This window comes from Nanorana parkeri, unplaced genomic scaffold (assembly GCF_000935625.1).
Source record: "Nanorana parkeri isolate BGI_ZX_2015 unplaced genomic scaffold, ASM93562v1 scaffold871, whole genome shotgun sequence".
Lineage (NCBI taxonomy): Eukaryota > Metazoa > Chordata > Amphibia > Anura > Dicroglossidae > Nanorana > Nanorana parkeri.
In genome coordinates this window covers 338,205-362,675 of record NW_017307139.1, presented here as the reverse complement: position 1 = coordinate 362,675, position 24,471 = coordinate 338,205, and the positions used below count along the sequence as shown (strand labels likewise).

The window sequence follows — 24,471 nt, the reverse complement described above, 5'->3', positions numbered from 1 at the left end:
AAACATATGGCTGAAAATCACACCGAACTCTAAAAATGTAAAGGGAAAAAATGAAGGGGAGGGCTTAAGGAACAAAAGCCATTTAAAAAAATACTTTGCAGTATAAAAGAAAAAGAAAGCTGTAAAATACACACAGAAAGCCAAACTGCTCTGTATTATCATATTTGGCACTATAGTTTAGCAACGTTCCTATGGCTCTGCTATGCTGGCAATTTACTGGTACTGTCACAAGATCTGTGGCACAGAGGAACCTTTTAAATGTGGCATTTTAAAGCAGCAGCGCTAGGTATACAAAAATGAAGAGTACAAGACTTTGATATGACAAACGTTATATGAAAGCCCATTCATTGTGATTGACAAGTATGAATTTTGAGATACTCAACTTAAAGACTCAAACTTGCTTAATAATGTACTGCAAAGAGCAGTAGCCCATTTTGATCAGATTTTCATCTTTTGGACTACAGTGAACTGAAATTTGGCTTGTGAAAGTTAATCCAAGCTACTGCACTTTGTTCTACACGCAAAATACTTCTGATTTTTTGCAGACTACAAATAGAGGAGCAGCAGGGTTGGGGCCTGCGCTGACCGGCTTTTGTTTGGTTTAAAACAGGTTTTGCATTGCAGTGCAAGTCTACAGGGTACAAAACCTGCTGGAAGCAGGTCAAATGCTCCCTATCAACGAATTCTGAATGACCTCAGAAGCGTCTCAGAATTATGCTAAACTCATGACATCGCCACAAGCTTAAAGTGACACTAAACTCAGAGTTACATCTTACAAATGCTTTCAAGTACCTTAAATATTAAAAAAAATATATCTTATTTTATTAAAAAAATAATTTTTTAAGTCCCCGCCCCCCACATACACACGCAGATATGTGTCCGGTGCGCCTACGTGTGAAAACGACGATTGCGCCTATTGTGCGGCACATGTTACATATCGCCGCAAACGTTGGAGTGAGAGCAATAATTTTAGAGCCATTAATCACTGATAATACTAAAAACTGATGAGCAGTAAAAGTGTTTTAATCGTCGCCCATCTCTGAATTAGTGCTGACACTGTCCTTCCTTCTGGAGGGGGGCTACTCTTGTTCCCCATGGTCCTTGTGTGTGTTGTAAAGTAGCCACCGCTCCAAGCTCATTCCTGTGATGGACTACAATCTCGATACAAATTAGTAAACTAAACATGAGATTGTAGTCCATCACGGGAGCGAGCTTGGAGCGGTGGTTACTTTACAACACACACTGGGACCATGGGGAACAAAAGTAGCCACTCTCCAGAAGGAAGGACAGTGTGAGCACCAATTCAGAGATGATTTGAAGATCTACAGCTGAGTGATACACAAATAAGATGCATTTTTGTTAATAGTTCAGGTACTTGAGTGTATTTTTAGGTTTAACTCCTGAGTTTAGTGTCACTTTAAAACCCGTCAATACAGGCACTTTTCCTCCACTGGCACAAATACTAAATCATTTCTTTATAGCCATTAAACTATTTGCTTTCCTCTTAAAATCATGCCCTGCACAGCTCCTCCTAGCGTGTTGTCAGGGTTATTTAATAAAGCAGTGCAACAAAGCAAAACCAGTAACATGTAACCAGATTTAACCTTTCAATCAGTCATATCTATATACCATGACTGATGAATGGCTGCAAAAATATCAACATGTTGCTCTTTGCCTTATTAAATAAGCCATTATAAGTGCTTCTCATCCCACTGATATGAGCACCTCTGTGGCTACAAAGACTAGATCTATTTATCTGGGTATTATAGTTCTAAGTAGAGCAGAAGGCAGCTCAACAGCAAGGTTACTTGAGAATACCAATTAGGCAGTGGGCACAGAAAGCTGGTTGTCCTAAACTGAGCCCCCTGAAACCTAGCCGGGGGTGTAAATTCTCTTAAACATCCTCCAATTCCACAGTCAACTGTAACAAGGGAAACATCATTGTAAAGATCAGAGGTGATCATTTGAAAACAGTCAGCAGCTCCTACTAATTGTGGCCGTTACTAATCATCTTTGTCAAATTTAAAGTGACACTAAACTCAGGAGTTAAATCTTAAAAATACATTCAGGTACCTCAACTATTAACAAAAATGTATACCTTATTTATGCATCACTCGGCTGTAGATCCTCAAATCATCTCTGAATTGGTGCCGACACTGTCCTTCCTTCTGGAGGGTGGCTACTTTTGTTCCCCATGGTCCCTGTGTGTGTTGTAAAGTAGTCACTGCTCCAAGATCACTCCTGTGATGTACTAAAATCTCAATACAAATGAGTAAACTAAACATGAGGTTGTAGTCCATCACAGGAGTGAGCTTGGAGCTGTGACTACTTTACAACACACACAGGGACCATGGGGAACAAAAGTAGCCACCCTCCAGAAGGAAGGACAGTGTCTGCACCAATTCAGAGATGATTTGAGGATCTATAGCTGTGTGATGCACAAATAAGGTATATCATTTTGTTACATAGTTAATCAGGTTGAAAAAAAGACACAATTCCATCGAGTTGAATGCATTTTTAAGATGTAACTTGTGAGTTTAGTGTCACTTTAATTGGATCTTTTTTTACAATAGCCCCTCCCTGCAAAATGGGGCGAATAGGCTGCAATGTTATTACAGTGAAATGCTGACAATAAAACCATCATTACAATAAAATGGTTTATGTATAAATATCAGATTATCAAATTAGAGCGACACCTCTGTGCGATTATAAGTGAATGAATTGATGAGGTGCAGCAATGGCGCCTTCACTGTACACCCACAGATGTAACAAAACACATTATGGTCTCATTTAACCCCCTTTTACTTGGGCAACACGCGTTCCATTAACTTAGACGTAAACTATGCCAGCTTTTGTTTTATCAAAGAGATTCATTTTTCTTGACGTTTGCTGCTCACAAATTCATAGCCTCTCTTAAAAACTCCAAGCACCATTATTCCAAAGTCAGAACATATTAACTATTAGGATCAAGGAAATGTATTTTCTACATGTTATTCTTTTCCATTTACTTGAGATGGTTATTTTGTGGTTTGCCTGAATGATGAGAATACCGTTATTAATGACTTGAGCATATTGTTATAGCAAGGAGTAACACAACTGTCATTCTGTATACCGCATGCAGATCCCTGAACAACACATCCAATACAGTTTTATATTCATATGTGAAGCACACTGACTTGTAGAAGGTAAAGAAGCACAGATGTAGCAATCATTATTGCAGAGTGATATGGTGTTGTATTTTGGTTCTTCACATTTGCTTAACATCATGGGCACTAAGTAGGAATATATATGTGTTTAAAATTCGGTCATTTAACATTTTTTCTTTTTTACACTGGTAAAAATAAATAGACTTTCTTTCTCTCTGTCTTTACAACTAAGGAGGACACAGAACAGAGTAAAAACTGTTCCCCTAATCTACAAAGTCCTTTTTTTTTTGTGTGTTTTTGTTTTTTTTACCGAGCACCGCTGCTTTAAAGGAAGTACTGATCGTTGTATGCCGCACAGCATCACAAACATAACTTAGAGAAAAAAAAATATTACAGTGTCTAGACTCCTGAATGTGCTCTGTTACAGTTACATGAAGAATAATGTGCATATTAACCTCTACTGTAATTCACTTCCTACGGAGCTTTACATGATGGAAAGGAATGAGGGCAAGAAAAAAAAAAAAAAGAAATCAAAACCAAAAACAACCAAAAAATAAAATAAAAAAAAAAGCAAGAAGTTGGTATTTTGTTCTCGTTGCCCCCCGGGCTAATTAGCAGCACAGTTTTAGAAAGACACAAAAGCTGTGGATGTGAGGCTTGCTTGTAAAAGAGATGTAAACATCGGTCCCAGTGTAGTAAACTTTGCTGTAGAGGATGAGAAAGAACAAGATTTGAGGCTGAGCGGCTATCAAACACTAGTTACAGAAGCTTGCAAACAGTTAGCGGGTTTCTGTAGTTTATCAGCATCCGTCGTTGTAGTTTCTGCAGCAGATGTTCGGAAGTTAAAAGCTGGGCCAGCACCAGCATGGGCAGGACTCAGAGCTGGATTTTGTCGTCTGTTACTTTCCACAATACTTGAAGTATTAGAAGCCAGGCTTTCCCGGGTCCTGAAAAATCAAGCAAATAGATAGTATGAAAATCTGACAGTCAATCCTTTCATTAGCTTACTGACCCCTAAACAGATTTCAACTGTCATCTTGTTGTGTATGTTAGGAACTCCCCAATGTAATTGATCAGTTGTTCTGAATTTTGTACATGAACCCCCAGGTTAATAGATTTTTTTTTTCTCTGCTGCAGTTAAGTCTCTCCCCAAGTCTGTGACTAAACAGTGGAAGGAGAAGCTGCATACTGATGAACTCTTTTGTAACTCAGCTTTCTCCTCCTATCAGTATGCTCCTGGTTAGCACATGTGCACTACAGTATTGGAACGGCTCAGGTCAAATTTAGGAACTGCTTGCATTTAACCACCTCCTGTCCGGCCGTTATAATTATATAGCCGGACTGTGGCTTCTTGAATGCGGGTGGGCGTTTTTAAACGTCCTTTCCTGCACTGCTTGTGGCCGCCGGTGCGCACGAGTGGGAAACCTGCTTGAAATGTAAAACAGCCAGTGATAGCTATTTACATACAAGTGCTCCGGGGGCTGTAGAGCCGCCCGATCGCTTGGCGCAACTGGACTCCAGCAGCCGAACCATCATCAGCTACCCACTACACTTCCATTGTTGATTTCCCACCTCCTTCAGCCTCACGGTGAGTCAGAGATTTTTTTTCTGCACATGCTCACCCTCCAGCCTTACCATTTTTACTGTTGCCATCTATTTTCATCCATTCCACCCGAGTCCCTCTCGCCGCCTCGCAGCAAGAAAGGGTTCCGACCCTGCAACCCCTGCACAACGCTCTCAACTACCTATGAAAGCAAGTGTCCACCTTGTCACAGGTGAGTTGAACACCACTGACCCCCAACTTTCTCAACACAGTGATTGCGCTAGGTTGTGGCGCTTCCGTCTCCAATTTCTGTTTTTCAATGACTATCTGTACACTAGGCAATAGAACAGCAGCTGAGATTGCAGGATAGGCCATTTGGAGAATGTATTTTTTTGCAGACTGACCAACTTGCATCATTAGCATAAACTATCATTTATATGCACTAAGGAAAATGCATGCCCAGCACATGTAATAAACAGATATGTTCTCTTCTCCTCTCTTCTTTCCTGTTGTACCTTGTTTATGATGTACATTCCTGATTAATGGTACTCAAGCAAGAAGACTAGTTTTTAGTATCCTAGTTCTTGTACTTACTAAATGTTTATTTGCTCCGATAGAGGATATTGTAGGTACCTCAATATTATTTTTTGTATACGTGAAGATCCTTATGTATTGCCATGATCGGATGTAAACATTGTTGTTGACAATGCAAACATTATATACTTCAATAAAAATCTAAAGTGTAATAAACAGATATGGCTGCCTTCATATGCAATGAGTAACTATAAACAGAAAGAGATGTTTCTTGATAAGATCATTACATTAGGCCGATTACTTTTGCATATTTCCTTATAAACATTAATAGGGCTAACATGTATTTTTACCCATTCAAATCAAATTCTTTAGTTTTGGGAAGGAGATTGTGCTTTATGACATTTATGTTTGTTTAGTTATTTGGATTGATGTCTATCTAACTGTAGCAAAAGATCATATTTAAAACCAACATCAACAGAATACAGGCTTCATTGTAATTATGTAACAAAAACAATGTTTCAATATATACACCACAATTTTCCTATATGCCACATGAGGATTTACCCATATCTTATAAATAAAAACAAAGGCACCTTTAGAAATGTTCAGCAATGACAATCTACAAACACATACTTCTAGATAATTGCCGGCTTTGTATTCTTTGCATACCTTTTCTGTTTTCTTCCCCAGTCTTCTGACAGTGGCCATGTTTACTAAGGGCAGGTTACTAGCTCTCCCTTTACTTCCTGAAAATCTGGCACATGTGACTAGGACATGTGACCATGCACATCATCTCATCTCAGGGGAGGAAAAGGCCTTTGCCTGAGATCTCCTGAGATTACAGATGAGATTTGCCAGCAATGCTCTGCTGATGACAAGGTAATCCCAGTGTGCATTGCTTTGGCAAACTGAAGTCATTTTAAAGCAGGAAGTGAATGCTCTGCAAGTGTAAGTATGTCATAATCACAGCATTTTACACCTGACATGTCTGTGTTATTATTAATCATCATACATAGAGGGATGCATTGGTAGAATTTGGTTTTTGAGTGTAAAAGGTCCACTTTAAGAAGATATTGTTAGGAAACACAATCGTGGAGTACCTAGTAAAAGGAGGCAAACAACATTTTCTTTAGTACTAAAATTCTTAGGGCTTCATTCATAAAAGGTTTGAACGACACTAGCACCCCTAGATGGCACGGACGAGTATAGGATATGTCGCCAGGCGGAACCTTTATACATAAAACCTTTAATATAATCTTTAGCATACATTTATTTGCATAAAATTCTGAGCATGGCTATTCCAACTTATTTCTTCTGAAAGATATTTGAAGGTTCTTTGGGCAGCAGGTAGAAAAGCAAACCTGTAAATACATGAGCAGGGTCCTTTTAATCCTTTTGTATGGCATTGTATTGTAATCGTACTGCTTCCCCCTAAGTTGCAAAGTGCAAAAATGTTGGCACATATAAATCCTGTATAATAATAATAATAATTTATTGGCATATGTGCGTAAAATAATTCTATTGGCTAGAATATTCATTTATTCTAGCAACTACAGGTGAAGCTCGAAAAATTAGAATATCGTGCAAAAGTTCATTTATTTCACTAATGCAACTTAAAAGGTGAAACTAATATATGAGATAGACTCATTACATGCAAAGCAAGATAGTTCAAGTCGTGATTTGTCATAATTGTGATGATTATGGCTTACAGCTCATGAAAACACAGATCCACAATCGCAGAAAATGTTTGGCATTGTGGGCAGGTGCCAAGTCCTGCTGGAAAATGAAGTCAGCATCCCCATAGAGCTCGTGTGCGGAAGAAATCATGAAGTGCTCAAAAATCTCCTGTAGACGGCTAAGTTGCATTAGTGAAATAAATGAACTTTTGCACAATATTCTAATTTTTCGAGTTTCACCTGTACAATGAATTTACATGCATACACGAGCGCTTACAAGCATTTGCATATGAATTAGAACAGTAAGCTCTTCTCCATATGCAGGTTTAGGGCAACAAAAACACCCCAAAACCGTTTGTCTGTGTGCATGAGCCCCAACAATAAAAATCCAAATCCCCCCCCCCCACTGTTTAGTTATGTGTTAATTATGCTGCAATGCAACATTTATGGTGAGCATAGTGTTGAGCAGCAGTCATGTTCATGCCATCTTACAGGGCTGTTGAGGGAGTGAGCCGATGATAACAGAAGTTTGCATGCTAGAACATGGTGATACATAGACTGGTTAAAATGAGCTGGCACGCATGTGGAGCTCAGGGAGAATCAGCACTGTTGTCTGCTTGGCAGCTGTGATACCATCAATGCCCTTTCACACTTTTCCTCCAAAAATAGCCCTTTCCTTTTTAGAGGTTTATCTGTCAGTCACGGCATTCCCAGGCTACAAGGGGTCAAGGCACATCTGCAGTGCAGATCAGGAGCATATCAAATTAAATCATAAAGTAATAGTAGATACAATGTTACCTGTGCACCTTAGACATCAAATAATAGATTTTATAGTATTGGATTTTTTTTTTTACCAATTCTTCCCTGCTTATAATCTCACAAACATAATAATAGATTTGAAGAACAATATTTAGCTGTATGTCAATTATGAGGTCATTAAACTAGAGCCGGGGTAGCCAAACTTCAGCCCGCCAGCTGTGGTTTTAAAACTACACCTGAACTAGGGGTATTTACTGAGTGATTTATATTCCTAGGAGGGATGAGGAGTACAGATGAGCGAGTCACTCGATATGTTGGCTTGACTGAATGCTGTGCAGTAACTCATTGCAGTCAATCACAGTTCACCTCTCTTTAATTTACAGAACTCAGGACACTAAAGCTACAGAGCCCATTTATAAACTATCCGCAGAATAACCTCCTCCCTGCGAATAACTGAACGTTGATCCATGTGGATATATGCCAAAACAAACGTTCTTTACAAGGTAATGTATTTTCAATTTTTTTTCCATGTAATACCACATTATGGACACTACATGGCGCTGAGCATAGAAAATACTTATTCCGTAAGCTCCATTAGCCCCATCTAGTGGCCATAATGCAATATTTCCTGACAACATTAATTGCCATTATAAAAGGACTATAACTAAAGAATGTTTGTTTTGGCACATATTCACACAGAGCGAACATTAAGATAATGGCAGGGTGAACGACCCTGCAAATTGTTTATAAATAGAGCACATAAAGTGTTATGTTACTATGCCCAGCGGGACTTGATGGTACACACATGTAATTTTCAAAGACACTACTGTCATGTACAAAGGGATAAGGTTTACTGAAATATAGAATAATAAGATTGCTTTGTAGTACAGACTTGTATGTTGCATTACAAAATGCTTTGATTAATGCATGATAAGCACAGTTTGTAGAAGCAGTTCGTTACCACGATAAGAGCACACCACCACTTTAATAACACTGGACAACAAATCGTTTCAGAAGTTTTGCTTCTTGAAAAACTTTTGGTGATTATGATAGACCCCTTCAAGCTGAACTCAAACATAATTTCAGAATGATTGGTGGCATTGAAATACCGAAATTTGAATACCCGATGATAGCAAATACCATCCTTGTAGTCCTAAATCCAGTAGTTCTGGTTTTGATTTTGACAAACCCAAGTCTCTGACCATGTCATCTATTTCTGGCTTTGTTATGAGAAGGGGCTTGTCAGACAGAGGATTCATGATCACTGTCACCGTCTGTAACTGGTTGGTGCATTGCAGCATCTTTATCTGGTTTGTGAAAGCTTCATTTATTTGGTGGCTTTGGTACTGGCAGACTGTCATCATGTGGCACTGGTCTCATGGCTGAAGGCAGATTGGGGTACTCAACTGTTTTTTAGCAGAGAAACCAGAGAAATTAGTCAGACAGACAGAAGTAACAGCCCGTTACGTGATTCTTTCTTACCATATCATCAGGACAGCAAGGACCATGCCTTGTCCTGATCACCAGTCTTAAGGTGCCCATACACCTTGCGAATATCGGCCGATATTCGTAAGGTTGATGGGCAGTGTACAACCGCAAATACTGCACAATCCATCGACTTTTGACTAACCAGCAGGTTAGAAAACTTCGGTCGATCGTATGATTTTCGCAAGGTTGGTGGCATTTCCGTACATCAAAAATCGTACGATTTACACTGCTCATGCGCAGATTAAAATACGTGCGGTCGATTACCGCAATTGCGATAATCGGGGCAGGATGGGGCCACCGTACGAAAATCGTACCACGGTTCGATCATCGGACGAAAAGTGTCGCCCGATGATCGCAAGGTGTATGGGCAGCTTTACAACCAAAGTAGAGTTCATACACTTCCTTGGTGTGTCTTTGAGACTTAAGTGTATACTTGCCAAAAATGTCGCAGAATTTGTCACAGTTGTTTTGACAATTGACGAGACATTTCTGATGTCACCAACTGTACTACAACTACAAAAGCAAATCTGGAACAGGATTAGGGCTAGTTGTTACACTGCGAGCTGCCTTTAGCCCTTACAGCACCATACACTAAGCCTAAGCATTCCCAGGAATCTCCAACCTGTGCATGTTCCACAAACGTTATGTAGCCAGCCCTGTGTGCATGCCTGGACATGTGTGAGCTACACAAAGCATCATATAACACAATCCAAAAAAAAAAATGTAAAATGCGACAAGAAAATACAAAAATAAAAAGATTTTTTACAAATTGTACATGATAGGTTAAATTACACTTTATTTTTGTGATTAGCAGCTCTAAATCTAGAAGATACACCCAGAAGTCTTCAAGAAGCAAAATCTTTGTTGTCCAGTGTAATGCACTGCAGAGCAATGAGATCCGCGATGTAGTTAAAAATTAGGGATGTTCATATACCAGTGCCGAGAACCACAAGAACTACCAGGGTTGCAGCTGGGACCTGGCTCTGGGGCTCCACCACTGTCCTGAAATCATTACTCTGTATTGTTTTACTGTCACATAACAATTCAAAAATAATATAAAAGATTTAAAACCAGTCAGGTTATTTTTTTTTTGCTGTCCCCCTTACCTGGGGAGGATTCCCTTTACCTTGCTGGGGAGGATTCCCTTTACCTTGCTGGGGAGGATTCCCTTTACCTTGCTGGGGAGGATTCCCTTTACCTTCCCTTCTTGCAGACACAACAGTAACGGAGAGGAAATTTGTCAAAATGTACGGGGATAGCCCACTTAGACAGTTGTCACCAAAACATTACCACTTGTCTCTTGCGCTCATGACAATTCTAAAATTTTGGATTTCACATCAATTTTTACGTCAGTAACCATAGTCAGCAGGAGAAAAAGAGGGGTAAATCCCCCCAGTGGGTAACAGACTGATGTAAAAACTTGGCAGAGGGTCTAACCCCCCACCACTCTAAAGAGAAAAAAACAAGTTTTGCCTATGTATTCACTTTAAAGTAAAATAAAGTTGAAGCTTGTTTGCTGCTATGGGGAAACTAACAATAACTGTCTACAGAATACTTTATAGCAACTTTCAGTGCGGGAGGCACAACTGCATCGCATATGCACACTACCAAAATATGTGTTTATGCACCACATCGGCATTCTCTTACCACATTGATGCTGGTGGTTTCCGGCAGGAGTGGGATATAGTATGATATTTCACTGCAAATCATACATGCCACTGTAAATACAGCCTTCGTGTCTAACTAAAAACATTTTTAAAAAATCTGAAACAGACAATGTAGGTCACCTTAACCTGTAGATATATTACCTCAGAGGAGGGTACCAACCAGGTAATAATTGAAACAAAACTGAATAAGCAGTCATTTTATTTCCAACCTCTGCCATAAAAAGGATATGTTCACTACCTGATCCAAGCCAACCATCCCACTCAGATCCCTATTTCTTCTTTCTGACGGTGAAGGCCTTGGGCTGTGTTGAACACCTCTGTGCACAAGTCTGCACAAGCAGCAAACAGCATTCATGCTTCAAGGCTGTAAACCATATGAGAGGCTAATTGTGTTGGAAAGATGTAAGTAGGCACCTGGGGGGGGGGATTGCTTAGGACATGTTAGGGTGTTAGTTTTCAATCCTAAAGTGAACTTACCCTTTGAAGAAAATGTATAAGTGCCACAGCACAACTTATAAATGTCTGCAGTGTGCCCGTTTATTAGCTCATGTACTGATGTACAAGGAGGACCACAGAAGTCTATTTAGCTCACTGATACAGGCACAGTACTCAGCCCAGCAAAAGTAAATGCAAACCATCTAAATCAATCTAAACAGATTTATATATTTTATAGTTATTATTAAAGCATTGCATATAATCACTGCTGTACCTTCATTACACAATGCAAAATTGGAACATTCTCTTATGCTTGATGTTGGTACAGTGACCATTACAAGCAGTAAGCCAAGTTTTAATACTTGGCATCAAGATACCCGATTATTGATCTACATAATAAAAGGAAATATTCTAGAATAAATAATCACAGAGGCTATATCTTCTTACCGTGGGGAGTTAAATCCACTGTCTACAGTGATGCTACTACTGTCCATGCTGTCCAAACGAGCCGAATGTGTGGCTCGCTGGCTACTGCTGCTGTCAGTTTCCTTTGGATTTAGAAGTGTGAGGTTTTTCTCGAACTTCCTTTGTAAATCCCTTTCCTTCTCCCGCTGTAGCAGCCACTGCATTGTCCCTACATCGTCTCTGTTTTTTTCCTCCTCTGCTGTCTTTTGTGTACCTTCCTCTGACTCGTCATCTTCCGAGACGTTGTAGTAATCAAAGGAGGCTTCTTGATTTCCTGCTGGCTCCTGTGGCCTTGGCGAGACAGCAAGGTTTGGGGTAACTGAGGTGGTAATAGGTTGCTCAAAGTTCTCGATGCTTGCTGGCAGTGTTTCAGGAGAAGTCTTTTGGTGTGTTTTCATCAAATTCACACCCGATTTATGAAAACTGTTCACAGATAGGCTATTGTGCAAAGGTTTGAATAGAGTATCTTTACTGAATATTTCTTTCCTTTTATCAAGGCTGCTTGATTCTGCATTGTGATGTGGCACCAATCGCCCATTTGCAATCACTTCTGGGGTCTGTCCAGAAGCAGCAACTGATAGACCACTAACAGTACCTTTTGGGGAGTCTTCTTTGTATTCACCTTGCTCTCTGGCTATGTGTTGCTGTGGCTTCTCAGCAGGAGAAAGTCTTTTCAAGCCTTCTGTGAGACTTGATATATCAATGTCCTCTTTATTTTTACCTAAAGGGGATGGAGCAGTGAGAATTGTTTCACTAGATGTATTACACTGAAAATAGTCATCTGCTGTTTTTTTGGAACAAGAATTAAGTTCACTGTAAGAGGATAAAGTCTCTGGAAGTTTGCCTTGTTCCAACAGGCTACATGATTTAGGGGTATCTGCACCACCACTAGCTAGTTCAGGAACGCATGGGTCTTTGTAAGTCAGAGTCCTCTGATGACTCAAGCTACTATGGGATGGTCTTAAAGTGCCATCATCTATAAAAGACTGGCTTGGTGTTTTATCATCGAGACTCAAGCCTTCACCCAGGTCATCCGGTGTACCTAAAGAAGCACCACCTAGAGGTCCCTTTGAATTGTCCATTGACCTAGACCTTTCCTTGGCTTTATTTGACCTTTCATTTCTTGACCTTCTATCCTGTGTATGGCTGTGGCTTCGATGGACCTTGGAATGGGAACTCCCCCTTGAGGGTTCAGGAAAAGGCATTTCAGTTCTCCTTTTGGCCAGTTCACCAGACACATCCCATTCTGGTGTAATAGGAAAATGAGATTCGATCATGTTTGGATTGCTGAGCACTACAAAATTTTCTCCACCTTTACGCTCCATTATGAAACAACCTTCCCTTGGTGAACGATTCCGAGGATGATAGAACTCATACTCTCTCTCTCCGGGTAAGTCTAAGTGGGAGCCTTCAGAAGGGTCACCTTTGGAAGCCCTATTCTTGCTATGTGACCGAGATTTTCCATGAGTTTTTCTGTGAGTCCTGCTTCGCCTGCTTCTACCACTATGGTGAGCTGATGAACCAGCTTTACTCCTCTGAGATTTTTCTTCTTCAAGTTTTTTCATTAGTGCAGTGTGCCGTACGACATTTTCCACTGTTAAGTCAGGGTTTATTCGCCTAATGATTTCCATCTCTACTTCACGGGGTATGGTATTTGGGGTGTCATCATCTCGAAGGGGCCATTCCTCAGGAGGGAACTGGGCTGAAAAATTAGCCAGCTGTTTTGCCTTGTCCTTTTTAAAACTTAGCCTAAATAATTTCAGACCAAATTTTTTAGATGGCTTATCCCCATCTTTCGGTTTTGAAAGGGTTTCGGTTTTATAAGAATAATTTATGGTACTTTTGCTTTTCTCTGTAGGGGGTATCTGGCACAAAGAGGGGGGACAATAGGAGTCTTTGCAGTCTTTTGCAGATTTCCTTTGTAAGGTAGATGCATGGATGCTATGCATATCTTCTCTGCAGCAATGACAAGAGTCGCAGTGGTTTTTGGAGAGAGTTCTGTCCCTGACACACCCTGAAGGAGATGGCGTAATATTTCCTGGTTGTGGAGAGGTACACTGAGACCGGTCAGGTATCCTTTCATCCAAGTGGTACCATTTACTGTTAGTTCTTATAAGGGATGGGGTTATGAAATAAGTCTGTGGGGTTACTATAAAGTATCCATCTGGGGTTGGGTAGATTTTCCTCTCTCGGACAAGCATATTAAGTGTATGCCGCAGGATTTCCGGGCTTGGGGTTGGTACACCTGCATAAAAACATCAAGAAAAGAAAGTTAGTAACAAGATAGAATACCTTTATGTACTTCACAGTGCACATCATGTATAAAATTGTTAGTGGTAAGGTCTGTCATGATAGTCCCACAGTTACCAATCCAATTAACATGAAAATGGACTTCTACAACCAATTGGTGGCAAATCTTAGTAGTATTAACATCTTAATGGCTAAAGCACATTTTTATTAAAAAGCAGTATATAGTAATAAAAATTAACAGGAATTAACAGTATGTTACTACTGACAAATTTACCCTTCACGGTGATATACTATAGAGGCTGCCAAGTATGCAACAACATCAGGGTCTAATAGTGGATGGTGCTTATATTTTAACCTTGGCTGTCTAATATTGATGTAGATTATGGGAACACAGTTGTGCTTGTAGTGAAATCCAAACACCCCAATTATTAAAAGAATTTAGCAAAATCCTCCCCACGTAAATAAATCATAGGGGAATGCTGAAATGGGATGACAACCTTGCAAATAGCCTAAAACATTATAACTGTGGCAATTGAAATGCTATTGCTCTTCCGAGTGAACAGGCAGTAACAGATCATATAGGATATAAACAAACTCTTGAGTTCCCACCAGGTGTGAAGCAAAACTTACTAGGTTCAAAGCACAATATGAACCAGCAGTCCATGACCTATGTTTGAGAGCAAGGAATCCCTACAGGCTAAAAAGCACCCCAAGATGATTTGTCTTATTTAGTTATAAAAGTAGGGGCAACAAACATTCATAAGTCATGGTAGTGGGGTAACTCTGGTCCCAGCAGACAAAGCAGGATCTCAAAGCTAGGATACATTATGAAAATGTTTCACCAAATTCCCATTATGGCTACATAACTAAGCCTGGCATTCAATAGCAATGTGAAGAAAATTCTCATACCAACACAACTAATGAAAGTGTATGAGTGTCAGAAAATTCAGAATGCAAAATTCCAGTAACAAAAAAAGCAAGGTACATATTGGCAAGGTAATGGTGTTAAGGGTTCGCTTTGTTCACAAAGGCACATTGTGGACAGAATGTAGCAAATTTTCCTGCACCTTGAACGCAATTTTGTTTCTCAGGATGCATTTTTCATCTTTCTAAATATATACACTGGTTGTTAGGAATCCCTAATAGTAGAGATTCTGGTCTTCAAAATACTGGATGACAGGAGCAACAGTGTTAGTTAAGATTATCTAGTCTTTTAATAATTCAAAAGCAAAAGCTGTCTGGACACTGAATCATCAGACATGTACGTTTTCTGCATCTCAAGAGAGTCTGTTGCGCCCTGACACCGAGCTCGTAGACAGCAGATTAGGTGTTGCTTGTTGCTCACAAGGAACGCTGACCCAAGATGAACCTCATTAATAGAAGAGACATTTTCTACCTACTAAACACATCTATGGTTAGGGCTGGAAAAAAAAACTAAATATATACCAAATGAAAGTTATCTGCCTACCTCTTTTTAAAGATAGCGTTAAAGTTAGTGATGGTTTATTTCTAAGGGGTAAAGGGCCAAACGTGCATCCATCATTTCTGATACCACTTAAAAATCTTGCACAATTAGAAAGACAACTTATTTTAGATAGGGTCTGCAACCCTAACAACTGAAATGCATGTCGACTGAGAGAAAAAAAAAAAAGAAGTACTGGTTAACAATAGTTCAAGGTTAAATATAAAGAGGAAGGAAAGAGGACTTTAGTTCTGCACCGAGAACCGACAACAACGAATGCTCATTCTATAAATAAATATATTCAACATATAACCCATATTTCAGTCTACAGCTGAAGTAGGGTCAGGTACAAGTTCTTATAGTAGATGCTTTCCACCCTTCTGGGAGCTGAACGATCAAGGCAACCAGACTGCACTTCTACCCCTGCTAACATCAATGATATCTACAGTAGTTTGGGTGGAAGAGCATGCTGGCACTGCTCTGAACTTTGGATGTACAAAAACAAGGGATGCTGATTGAGCATTTCAGTGGTGAAAATAATAAATGGGGATTGATCACTATAAAACTGAAGTGTAATGATTAAGTAATTGGTAGTAATTGGTAATCATTTATTTGGGTTCCCTTTACATAGGCCAGCTATGCAGATATTGTACCTACTATACTATGATATTATGTACTAAATTAATGTATGCATTAAAGCAGAACTCTAGGTTGACACAATCTTTGCTGTGAACAGTAGCGGTGACATTTTGGGAGGGAGGAGCAGTGATGATTCCTTACTGGTTGAATAACGCATTTTTATATTGGGACTTCTATTTGGTAAATTATTTTTATTTGTTGAATTATTGGATGATTATTAGTATCATGTATGAAAAATAGGATTTATGTGATCATTGAAAAGCACGGTGTATAATCAGAGTACAACAGATTATGTGGTTTTGAAGGGTGATATATATATATATATATATATATAAATAAATATGACACTTTTGCACAGTACTGCTATGTTTATCTGATATTACCTGTTGAAGGGGTATCAACATCCCACAAAGAATCTTTCTGAGCCCCAGCATGTTCCTGCATGGCTAGAGCAGGGAAGGACTTATAAGGGTCAACTAGGAATATAATTAGTGATTAGCTTGGAGTGTGAACCATGGCTTCAGTGGTCCACTGAGAAGCAATATCTTCTTTCATCTCCAATTTAATAACTATCTCACTACAACTTGTTTAATTGCAATTTAGATTGAAGACACTTATATAGCGTAACACCATTTTATATTTATACAGGTTAAGAAAGTGAAGTCATTTTGTAGTGGCCCTCTCAGCAAGGTAAAGGGAACCAGAGGAAGACGTGTAGCGTTAAATTAAGGAAATCCACAAAATATATATGTTTTAGAGATCTACTTTATACACTGCTTTAGAGCAGCCATAAAAAATATCTCCTATAAATATATACCCTTAAATGATTATGGTTATGTCACCCAGCAGCCATTTACTATTAACCAATTTCTAGCATGAATCATTGGCCTTAGTTCACATGTGCTTTGTATGTGGAGGTCTGGACTACACTGGCAGCACATCAGCATCACCCCACACATGCTCAAAAAGTCATGTTACAAGCATAAACTAATGATTACAACAGGCTGGAATCTGTTGTGGATTGTTAACTATTTGTCAAAAATTGAATCATAAAACAAAAACACAGAAAGAGTTAAATAGCCATTCTTTTCTAATGGATAATTTGTTTCATTTATTTGTTGCTCCTGATGTTCTTTGTCAGTACACAAATATTACATTGTAACCGATATTAGGGTATCATGGCTCCATCTGCTGGTCAACTGTTGCATTGCTATAGACCTTATTACACTATACTCCACCACAACCATAGTAAATCAAGCTTTTTTTTATTCAATGCACTTCATCAAATGTTATTCTTGCTAAGATTTACAGCCTTTAATTTGACCCTAATTTCGCTCATGGTAATAGTTTAACCACCTATGAACGGTATGTATGAATACAAGCTGATATAGTCTCTTAATGATGAACCTGTATAAAACAAGATCCTACACCTCTATGGTACAACTGGGTACGGAGTAGCACGAGACCCATTCTTGTGACTGCGTCGGGCCAACTAGTGATATGTGGTAGAAAAGTCACTTGCACTCCAATGAAAATTTGAGTCAATATTCTTTATTGACAAAAGAATTGTCACCGTATAGCAATGTTTCAGAACCATATAGGTCCCTTCTTCAGGTTAAGTGACAGACTTTGTATGCCTGAAGAAGGGACCTATACAGTTCCAAAACATTGCTATACGATGTGACAATTCTTTTGTCAATAAAGAACATTGACTCAAATTTTCATTGGAGTGCAAGTAACTTTTCTACCACATGATACTGATCTGCTGTCATCTCAGCACCTACCCGTTATCTTGGGTTCTATCTGGTCAGGAGTGCGATGGGATCTACTTGAATTACTTTTGGGCCAACTAATGCTGTCACAGGGCAGTCCATGGCCCTCTGTGAATTACAGATCTGGCAACTTGTAGCCAGCACTTGGCTTTACTTTCACTCCTGGCAGCTGAATTAATTGGTGGAGGAGCAAAAAGGAAAGCAAGTATAGGTGTCTGCATGAGCATAGCACACATTTGTTTTAGATCGATCTAGGGAAAGACGTTTGTCAATTGCCACAATAGTAAAACTTTCTTATTTATTGTCAGTTTAGTTGCTCAGCTTAAGTGTAGAATTATTAATGACCTAATAAACCCACCTGGGAAGCACACAGACCTTTTCGGAAATAGGGTGGCTCTCTTCTGAGATGGACATTGGAAGAGTTTCACATACATTCTAACTTTCTGAGATGGGAAACATGGACACCTTTTAGAAAGCATGTAGGCAAAGGACACACCTCTGTCACACTGCAGTTATGAGGACCAATGAAGAATATATAAACTTAAAATGACTGGTTAAATCCACTAGTGCTTTATTTCACCGCTTCTTTAAACTGGTTTTTAAAAATAAATTTAAAAAAAAAAAGATAAAAATACAAAAAATTAGGTCTCGACATCAGACCAAAAATAGCCACAACTTAGAAGGAAAGAGGTACAGGGGGGGAGGTTTGGTTCTAAAAGATGGGCAGCTGGGAGGTACGATTTATTTTAACTGGTTTGCAACAAAGGCAGGATCACCTACTGATAAGCCTGTGACAAGTCTATGATAACACAATTGGGACAGGCAAAAAATATTTAAATTCTCTTTATCATTAACCTCCATCTGTTATGTAAAGATGCCATCCATTATATGTGGAAAGTGGTTATACATAGACTAAGCAAATGTTCTACAGTAAAATACAAAAGTTGTCAATGAAATGAAAGGCTTTAGATTTATATTAGAGGGGTTGTGACAGGCTAAATACAAAATCTTAAAGCAGTAGTACAAGCTCCAATTATTTTGTAAATTAATGCACCCTGGTGAAGGAGGGAAACATTCCCCAGTACAAAGTTTTCAGAATGTGTGTGCCCAACACTGTAACACTGACTATTTGTTCTTCAATGCCACCAGCTCCAGAACACTATGCGCTGCTTCTCTGAACTTCCATCTCAAGGAAGCGTGCGTACTGAGAATAAGGGGCTTGTAGGAGAATGAGTAGTGAAGTGCACACATGGTTTCCAGCTGCTACTAATTAAACATGACAGAAGGACAGAGGAGCTGCTTTTTCCACTCTGGGCTTTGGGATATATATATCTGTGTATGCACACAGCGTAAGGATACTAAGCTGTAGCCCAGCCAAGAGAGCACATGTAAGGGTGGGCTCATGGAATCCTGCAAGGGAATGTAGGCACCGGAGAACAGGAACTAGAGAAGAGAGCATTCTGACAGATGGAAAGCACAGCAATCACAAGCTTGAAGGAACACAGGAGCACACAGGAAATATGGTAAGTGCTGAGGTCTGCAGCACTGTGTCTTACATGTCAGGAGACATTTTGAAAACTTTTCAGTCCTCCAGTAGCCAGTGTGCTACGGTATTGGGAGCAAAACAATCTATAGTCTAGAATGATCACGTAATTATGGAAATAAAGCCATATTCAAGATAAAGTTGTCCTGACTCTGTTTCTAGAGAGACAATACCACTGCTACTGAAGTTAAATGTGTCCAGCTACATAGCTGCAAAACCAGCAGATGCCAATTGTTCCTGGAGTCAACCTTATTTGCCAAGTACTGGCCTGGAAGGGGAGGCATTAAAATTGATTTTTCTCCGATCTTAAATGTCACCTTCTATAAGAGACATACCTCCTGAGACCTTTTCTGTATGAGCAGTATGGCTTGCTGACTCAATAAGATCCACCGGAAGTGTTAAGCTCCCCAAGAAGACTTAAAAGTGGAATACAAAGTAGTTTATTTAAACTTAGAGCATTACAGATTATGCTTTTCTTTGTTTTCTTAAAAGGTTAAAAGACATTCCTATCTGAACCCTATCTGGGAGTGTCTAACAGAGCAAAACAAAGGGGGATACAGTGGAACATACCAAAAATGACATAAATACACAAAGTAAAGAGCAGGCTGTTTGTGGCAGCACATTTCCTGCATAATGCAAAGCGCAATTGGCAATATATACTTCACAGGATAAAGAGAACTTTCAATTTCTACAATACCTATTACCATCAGTATAATGACAAGTGGGATAATACAAAATGTTATTAAGAGCCCTAAAACAAACAGAGCATCAAGGAGAGCCCAACTCAGAATGAACAGCCTGCATGTAATCAGTTCATATTGCATTCAAATCCAGCTCACATACCATGGCTTCTGCGAGACCTGCTTCTCTTTGCCAAGGCCTTCTGCCCTCCCTTTTAGTCACAGTAATTCTACTTCATTGCATAACTGCCCACACAACAGTAGCAGAAATAAGCCCAGGAATGCCATTAAAAAAATCTAGTAAACAAAACACACATTTTGGCCAATATATATTATATCTTACCTAACAACCATTTCAAGTAAATAACTATCCCTGTAGAAACTGTTTTACAATTTTCTAGACCTACAGTTTTGATTGTGCACTGGTATTTCGAATGCTGTTCTGCACCATTCACTTTTTCTTGTCTATTTATATAAAGTATATACTCCATCCTCTTACATGTATGTCAGCTAAATGAAATAGGCACAGCAATCAAGTACCACATTATTTTACTTCCACTGGTGAAGAGCCACAAGCAGAACATTGCATCATCATCATCATCTCACTGTAAATCACTATTTAACACATCATATGCCCCTTGGCATATAAAGAACCTGAAATGTTTTCCTGTGATAATGCCACTTCAGTTTCAGTATAGTGTACTTTGTTTGTTGTAATTGTCACTGAATGTTTAATACCCATAAACATTAAAAATGTTTGTGCTTAAAAATAAATCTGCAGCCTTACTCAAAACATGTGCTAGAAGAGGGATCAACCACCCCCATCAATTCCCAGATGTACCTTACTCAACTGGAGCAGATCTCCTATTCACTTGTGGCGCATTGTGCAACAAAGCTGACTTTCATGTACTACACTACAGGTACTCTGCTCTTACCTTTAATAAAACCTTAAGACAGAATTTAGAAGATATGCCAAGCATGCAATAGCATGAGAGTCACCATTTGAAAAAGTAAGCCAGGTATTTACATGCCTGCTCGAGGTCCTACTCTGAGAAACCGAAGAGAGAAGGCTCATATTTGCGCTGATAACATATTCACGCCATTGTTTTTTGGCCTCTCCTACTATAGGAGTGTGGCCACCTTTCCCTAAGTGGGGTGACTCTTTAAATTTAGTTCTGCTGGACTGTATCTAGTCTATCTAATGTGATAGTCTGTGCTCATTTGGTTTCCCCTAAGCTCTCCGTTATTGTTTTGCATCTGCCTGCTGCTTGATGTAACCATGCAACAGAGCAGCACGGCCAATAATGCGGACTAATGAATAGGTGCGTCTCCCTAGCCAATCACTATGAGGTTTATGGCCAGTGGTGCATGCTGTGGGAGGACATAAATATTCGGGGGTGTGGGTATGAGTGTTGTGTGTCGTCCCCTACACGAGGCCTGGTGGAGGGTCCGTGATGCGAGTTGCTGTCTGACCAGGCCTACAGCCTGCAGGTGGCCACGTATGGACCAAGTTAAGATCTGAATCTGTTCCTGGGATGGAGAACCAGAGAGGAACTTCATCTGCTGGAGAAGCCAGGATGGGCTTGGACCTCCCAGGAAGTCTGGTGTCTCCCTTAGGGAAATCTATGTCTAATGACCAGCAAAGGTTCTTCAATACACAGTGTTACTGCAATCAGTTTAAAAGGTCTCCTGAACTGTGAAGTTGGGATGTGGTCGGTGAGTTTGGAGTCTGTACTGTCCTAGATGTCTGTAGTTTGTCACCCTCTATCCCATTTGAGTTGCTTATGAAATAAAACCTTTGAAAAACCCTTAAAGTGATGGGTGCCCAACTTAATGCAATACAGTGCAATGGTAGCCTTGCAGTAATGCATGGCGACAATCTGAGTGGGCCCTGAAGGTTTGAAGAAGATCGGTGACTTTCACAGAGCTTAATGGCGCATTCAGACTGTTGAGGTGCGTGTCACATGTATTTTAATGGACATGTGCAATTTTATACAAAGCACCACAATGTACAGATGTGATACATCTGCATAATTTGGTGTGTTTAAATGCGCATGTGTTGTGGTACACTGGCTAGGAGTGAACACAGTTCTGCACGTTACCACAATGTACAGATTTGAATGGGCCCTACATGTTTCCTGGATAATGAGCAGGTCACTAAGTATTATTATTTCCTTGAGTTGTTCTTGATGGATCAAGTACAATAATCACTAGACACAACTATGATATCTTTATAACGTTAGAAAAGGTAAAAAAAAACTTTTGTTTTTATTTTAAATGCAGTTATCTAAAAGCAGGTAGACCAATTTTTAGTATTTTAGTTATGGTGAGCTGATTTTACTATTGGCTGCTCATATTGTTTGGCAAGGAAAAAAACCTAATTAAAGTGACACCTCTTTGCAATGGTCATGGCTTTTAAGTGGAGCAAGGAACTTAAATACGATCATTTCTCAATCAAAGTCTTTCAAGGAATATCTATGAAAACTGTAGCGCAATTCAATGTGCACCATCTATCCAAAACGTAAATCATTAGTTTTGGATAGATGGTGTACATTGCACAGGGACCCTTTACTAGCATTTATAAAGCCCTAAACTTTCATTTTAGAATAGAACAGAGACGGAATAAAGCTTCTGTGATATTTATATAGTTGTCTGTGTCTCTGCTGGTAAGATGTACCATAATTTCCTGTCAGATGATCATAAGCAGATTTAACAGAAAATGGTGGTTTTATAATGTAGTTGGTCCTTTCTTAAAGAAGAACTCCAGGCAAGACCTATTAAGTCTTGCTGCTGGTCCAAACCCCCCAAAAGGGGTATCTGCTCATTTATGTCTAGGTGCTAAATAATAAAAAAAGAGAATTAGAAATGTTCCTCAGTGTCCTCACGTCTTTACACATTGTATAGAACATGATAATTTATGGGACCTTAGACCACTGCAGCAGAGGGAGAAAGAGGCTGGAAAGACTGGTCTAAGAACAATCTGGCTCCTAGGATTGGGTGGGTAAAATATTTTTTCTTAACACCTAGACATAAATGAGCAGTTAACCATTACAGTGAGGGGGTAGTCCCACTGCAAGAGTTAATAAAGGTTTTGCCCAGAATTCTTCTTTAAAGAAACATGTTAGGACAAAAAACATTTTGAAAAATCCTACCCTAAAAAAAAAAAAAAGAAGTCAATGTGAATCTATGCAAGGAGGCCCAATATTTCATAAAACAAAAAAACTGTGTGTTCTGGATATTGGTACATTTAGTGCACATACAAAAGCAAAAAGATTATAATAGCTAAAGAGAAATGTCGCTGGTCACATACCATAATTCATGTACAAAAAAAAAAGACTCAAAATGTAACAGGAGTTTTCTCAGGACATAATGCTGCTTTACATATCAGATGCTAACCACTGGATAAAAACCAGCTACAATTTTAAGTTAGTTGTATTCATCAAATTAGAACTGTAGAAGTGCTTCTCATTTTAAAGCAATATATTTTGCGGTTTGGAAATGCAAATTGTTGGTAACCATGAACCTTGAAGGCCTCTTGCCTCAATCCTTAGAAATAAAAGCTCCACTAAACAAAATGCTATAATCACAGTGCTTTCGGTAAAGAATAGGATTGGCTTGTATCCTGAAATCAATCTGGTCAGGGAATACGCAAGACCTGGGCACCTGGAGTATGTTTCTCAGGTTTCCTGCTGAGTGCCCCAGGTCAGCAACACCTGCACAAGTGGTTGAGCATTACCAATTATAGTTTGTGTTGGACACGGCTCTACAGGGACACCTGGGAGGAAAGTAATAGTACTACATGGGGCACACAGGCATCTCATAAACTTTGACATATTAAATGACACAAAGATGTGGTGAAAGTCTGGGAGGGCTCTCTCTGAATTTGCACTAGATGCTTCTGAGGTCTGCTAGGGGAATTGTCTTTTTGCAGCATTCCTTTGCCAACCTGGACACTTTGACCTGTAAATAGGCAGGTAAGCCAGCAATGTCGCTTTGGAGGACTGGACGAAATAATGCTGAGGGAGTTCTTAGTTTGGGGGAAGTGGCAGTAGAAGAGAGAGAGAGAGAGAGAGAGAGAGAGAGAGAGAGAGAAAGTTGTTAGGGGGATAGCATAGGGAGGGAGTACTTTTGACTGCTGCACTCTGTACCTTAGATACTTCTGACTGCTGTGCTTACAATACATATTCCTGGCTGCTGCACATTACATAGTTCTAATCAATACATGCTGCAAGCTGTGTTATACACTACATACAACTGACCACTGTACTGCTATGTTGTACGTTATAGAGTCCTTACCAATGCACTCTGTAAGCTGTGCTGTACGGTAAATACTCCTGGTCACAGTGTGTATTCTCTCAAAAAAATATTATGTTTATGTGTTTCCATGCACAAAGTTTTGCGGAGAATAATAT

General features: G+C 39.5%; 1 protein-coding gene across 2 annotated transcripts in view; it reads right to left on the bottom strand.

Moving 5' to 3' along the window:
- Window positions 1–3,199: 3,199 nt before the first annotated feature.
- The window catches only part of STOX2 (storkhead box 2), a 178,824-nt gene continuing 157,552 nt past the window's right edge, over window positions 3,200–24,471 (bottom strand). For both annotated transcript variants that reach the window (XM_018565669.1, XM_018565670.1), the window contains exons 3-4: window positions 11,696–13,958; window positions 3,200–4,093 (exon numbers count right to left, since the gene is read on the bottom strand). In XM_018565669.1, the coding sequence (XP_018421171.1) occupies window positions 3,895–4,093; window positions 11,696–13,958 (2,462 nt within the window). In that variant the 3' untranslated portion in view covers window positions 3,200–3,894. The remainder of the gene's footprint in view (window positions 4,094–11,695; window positions 13,959–24,471) is intronic.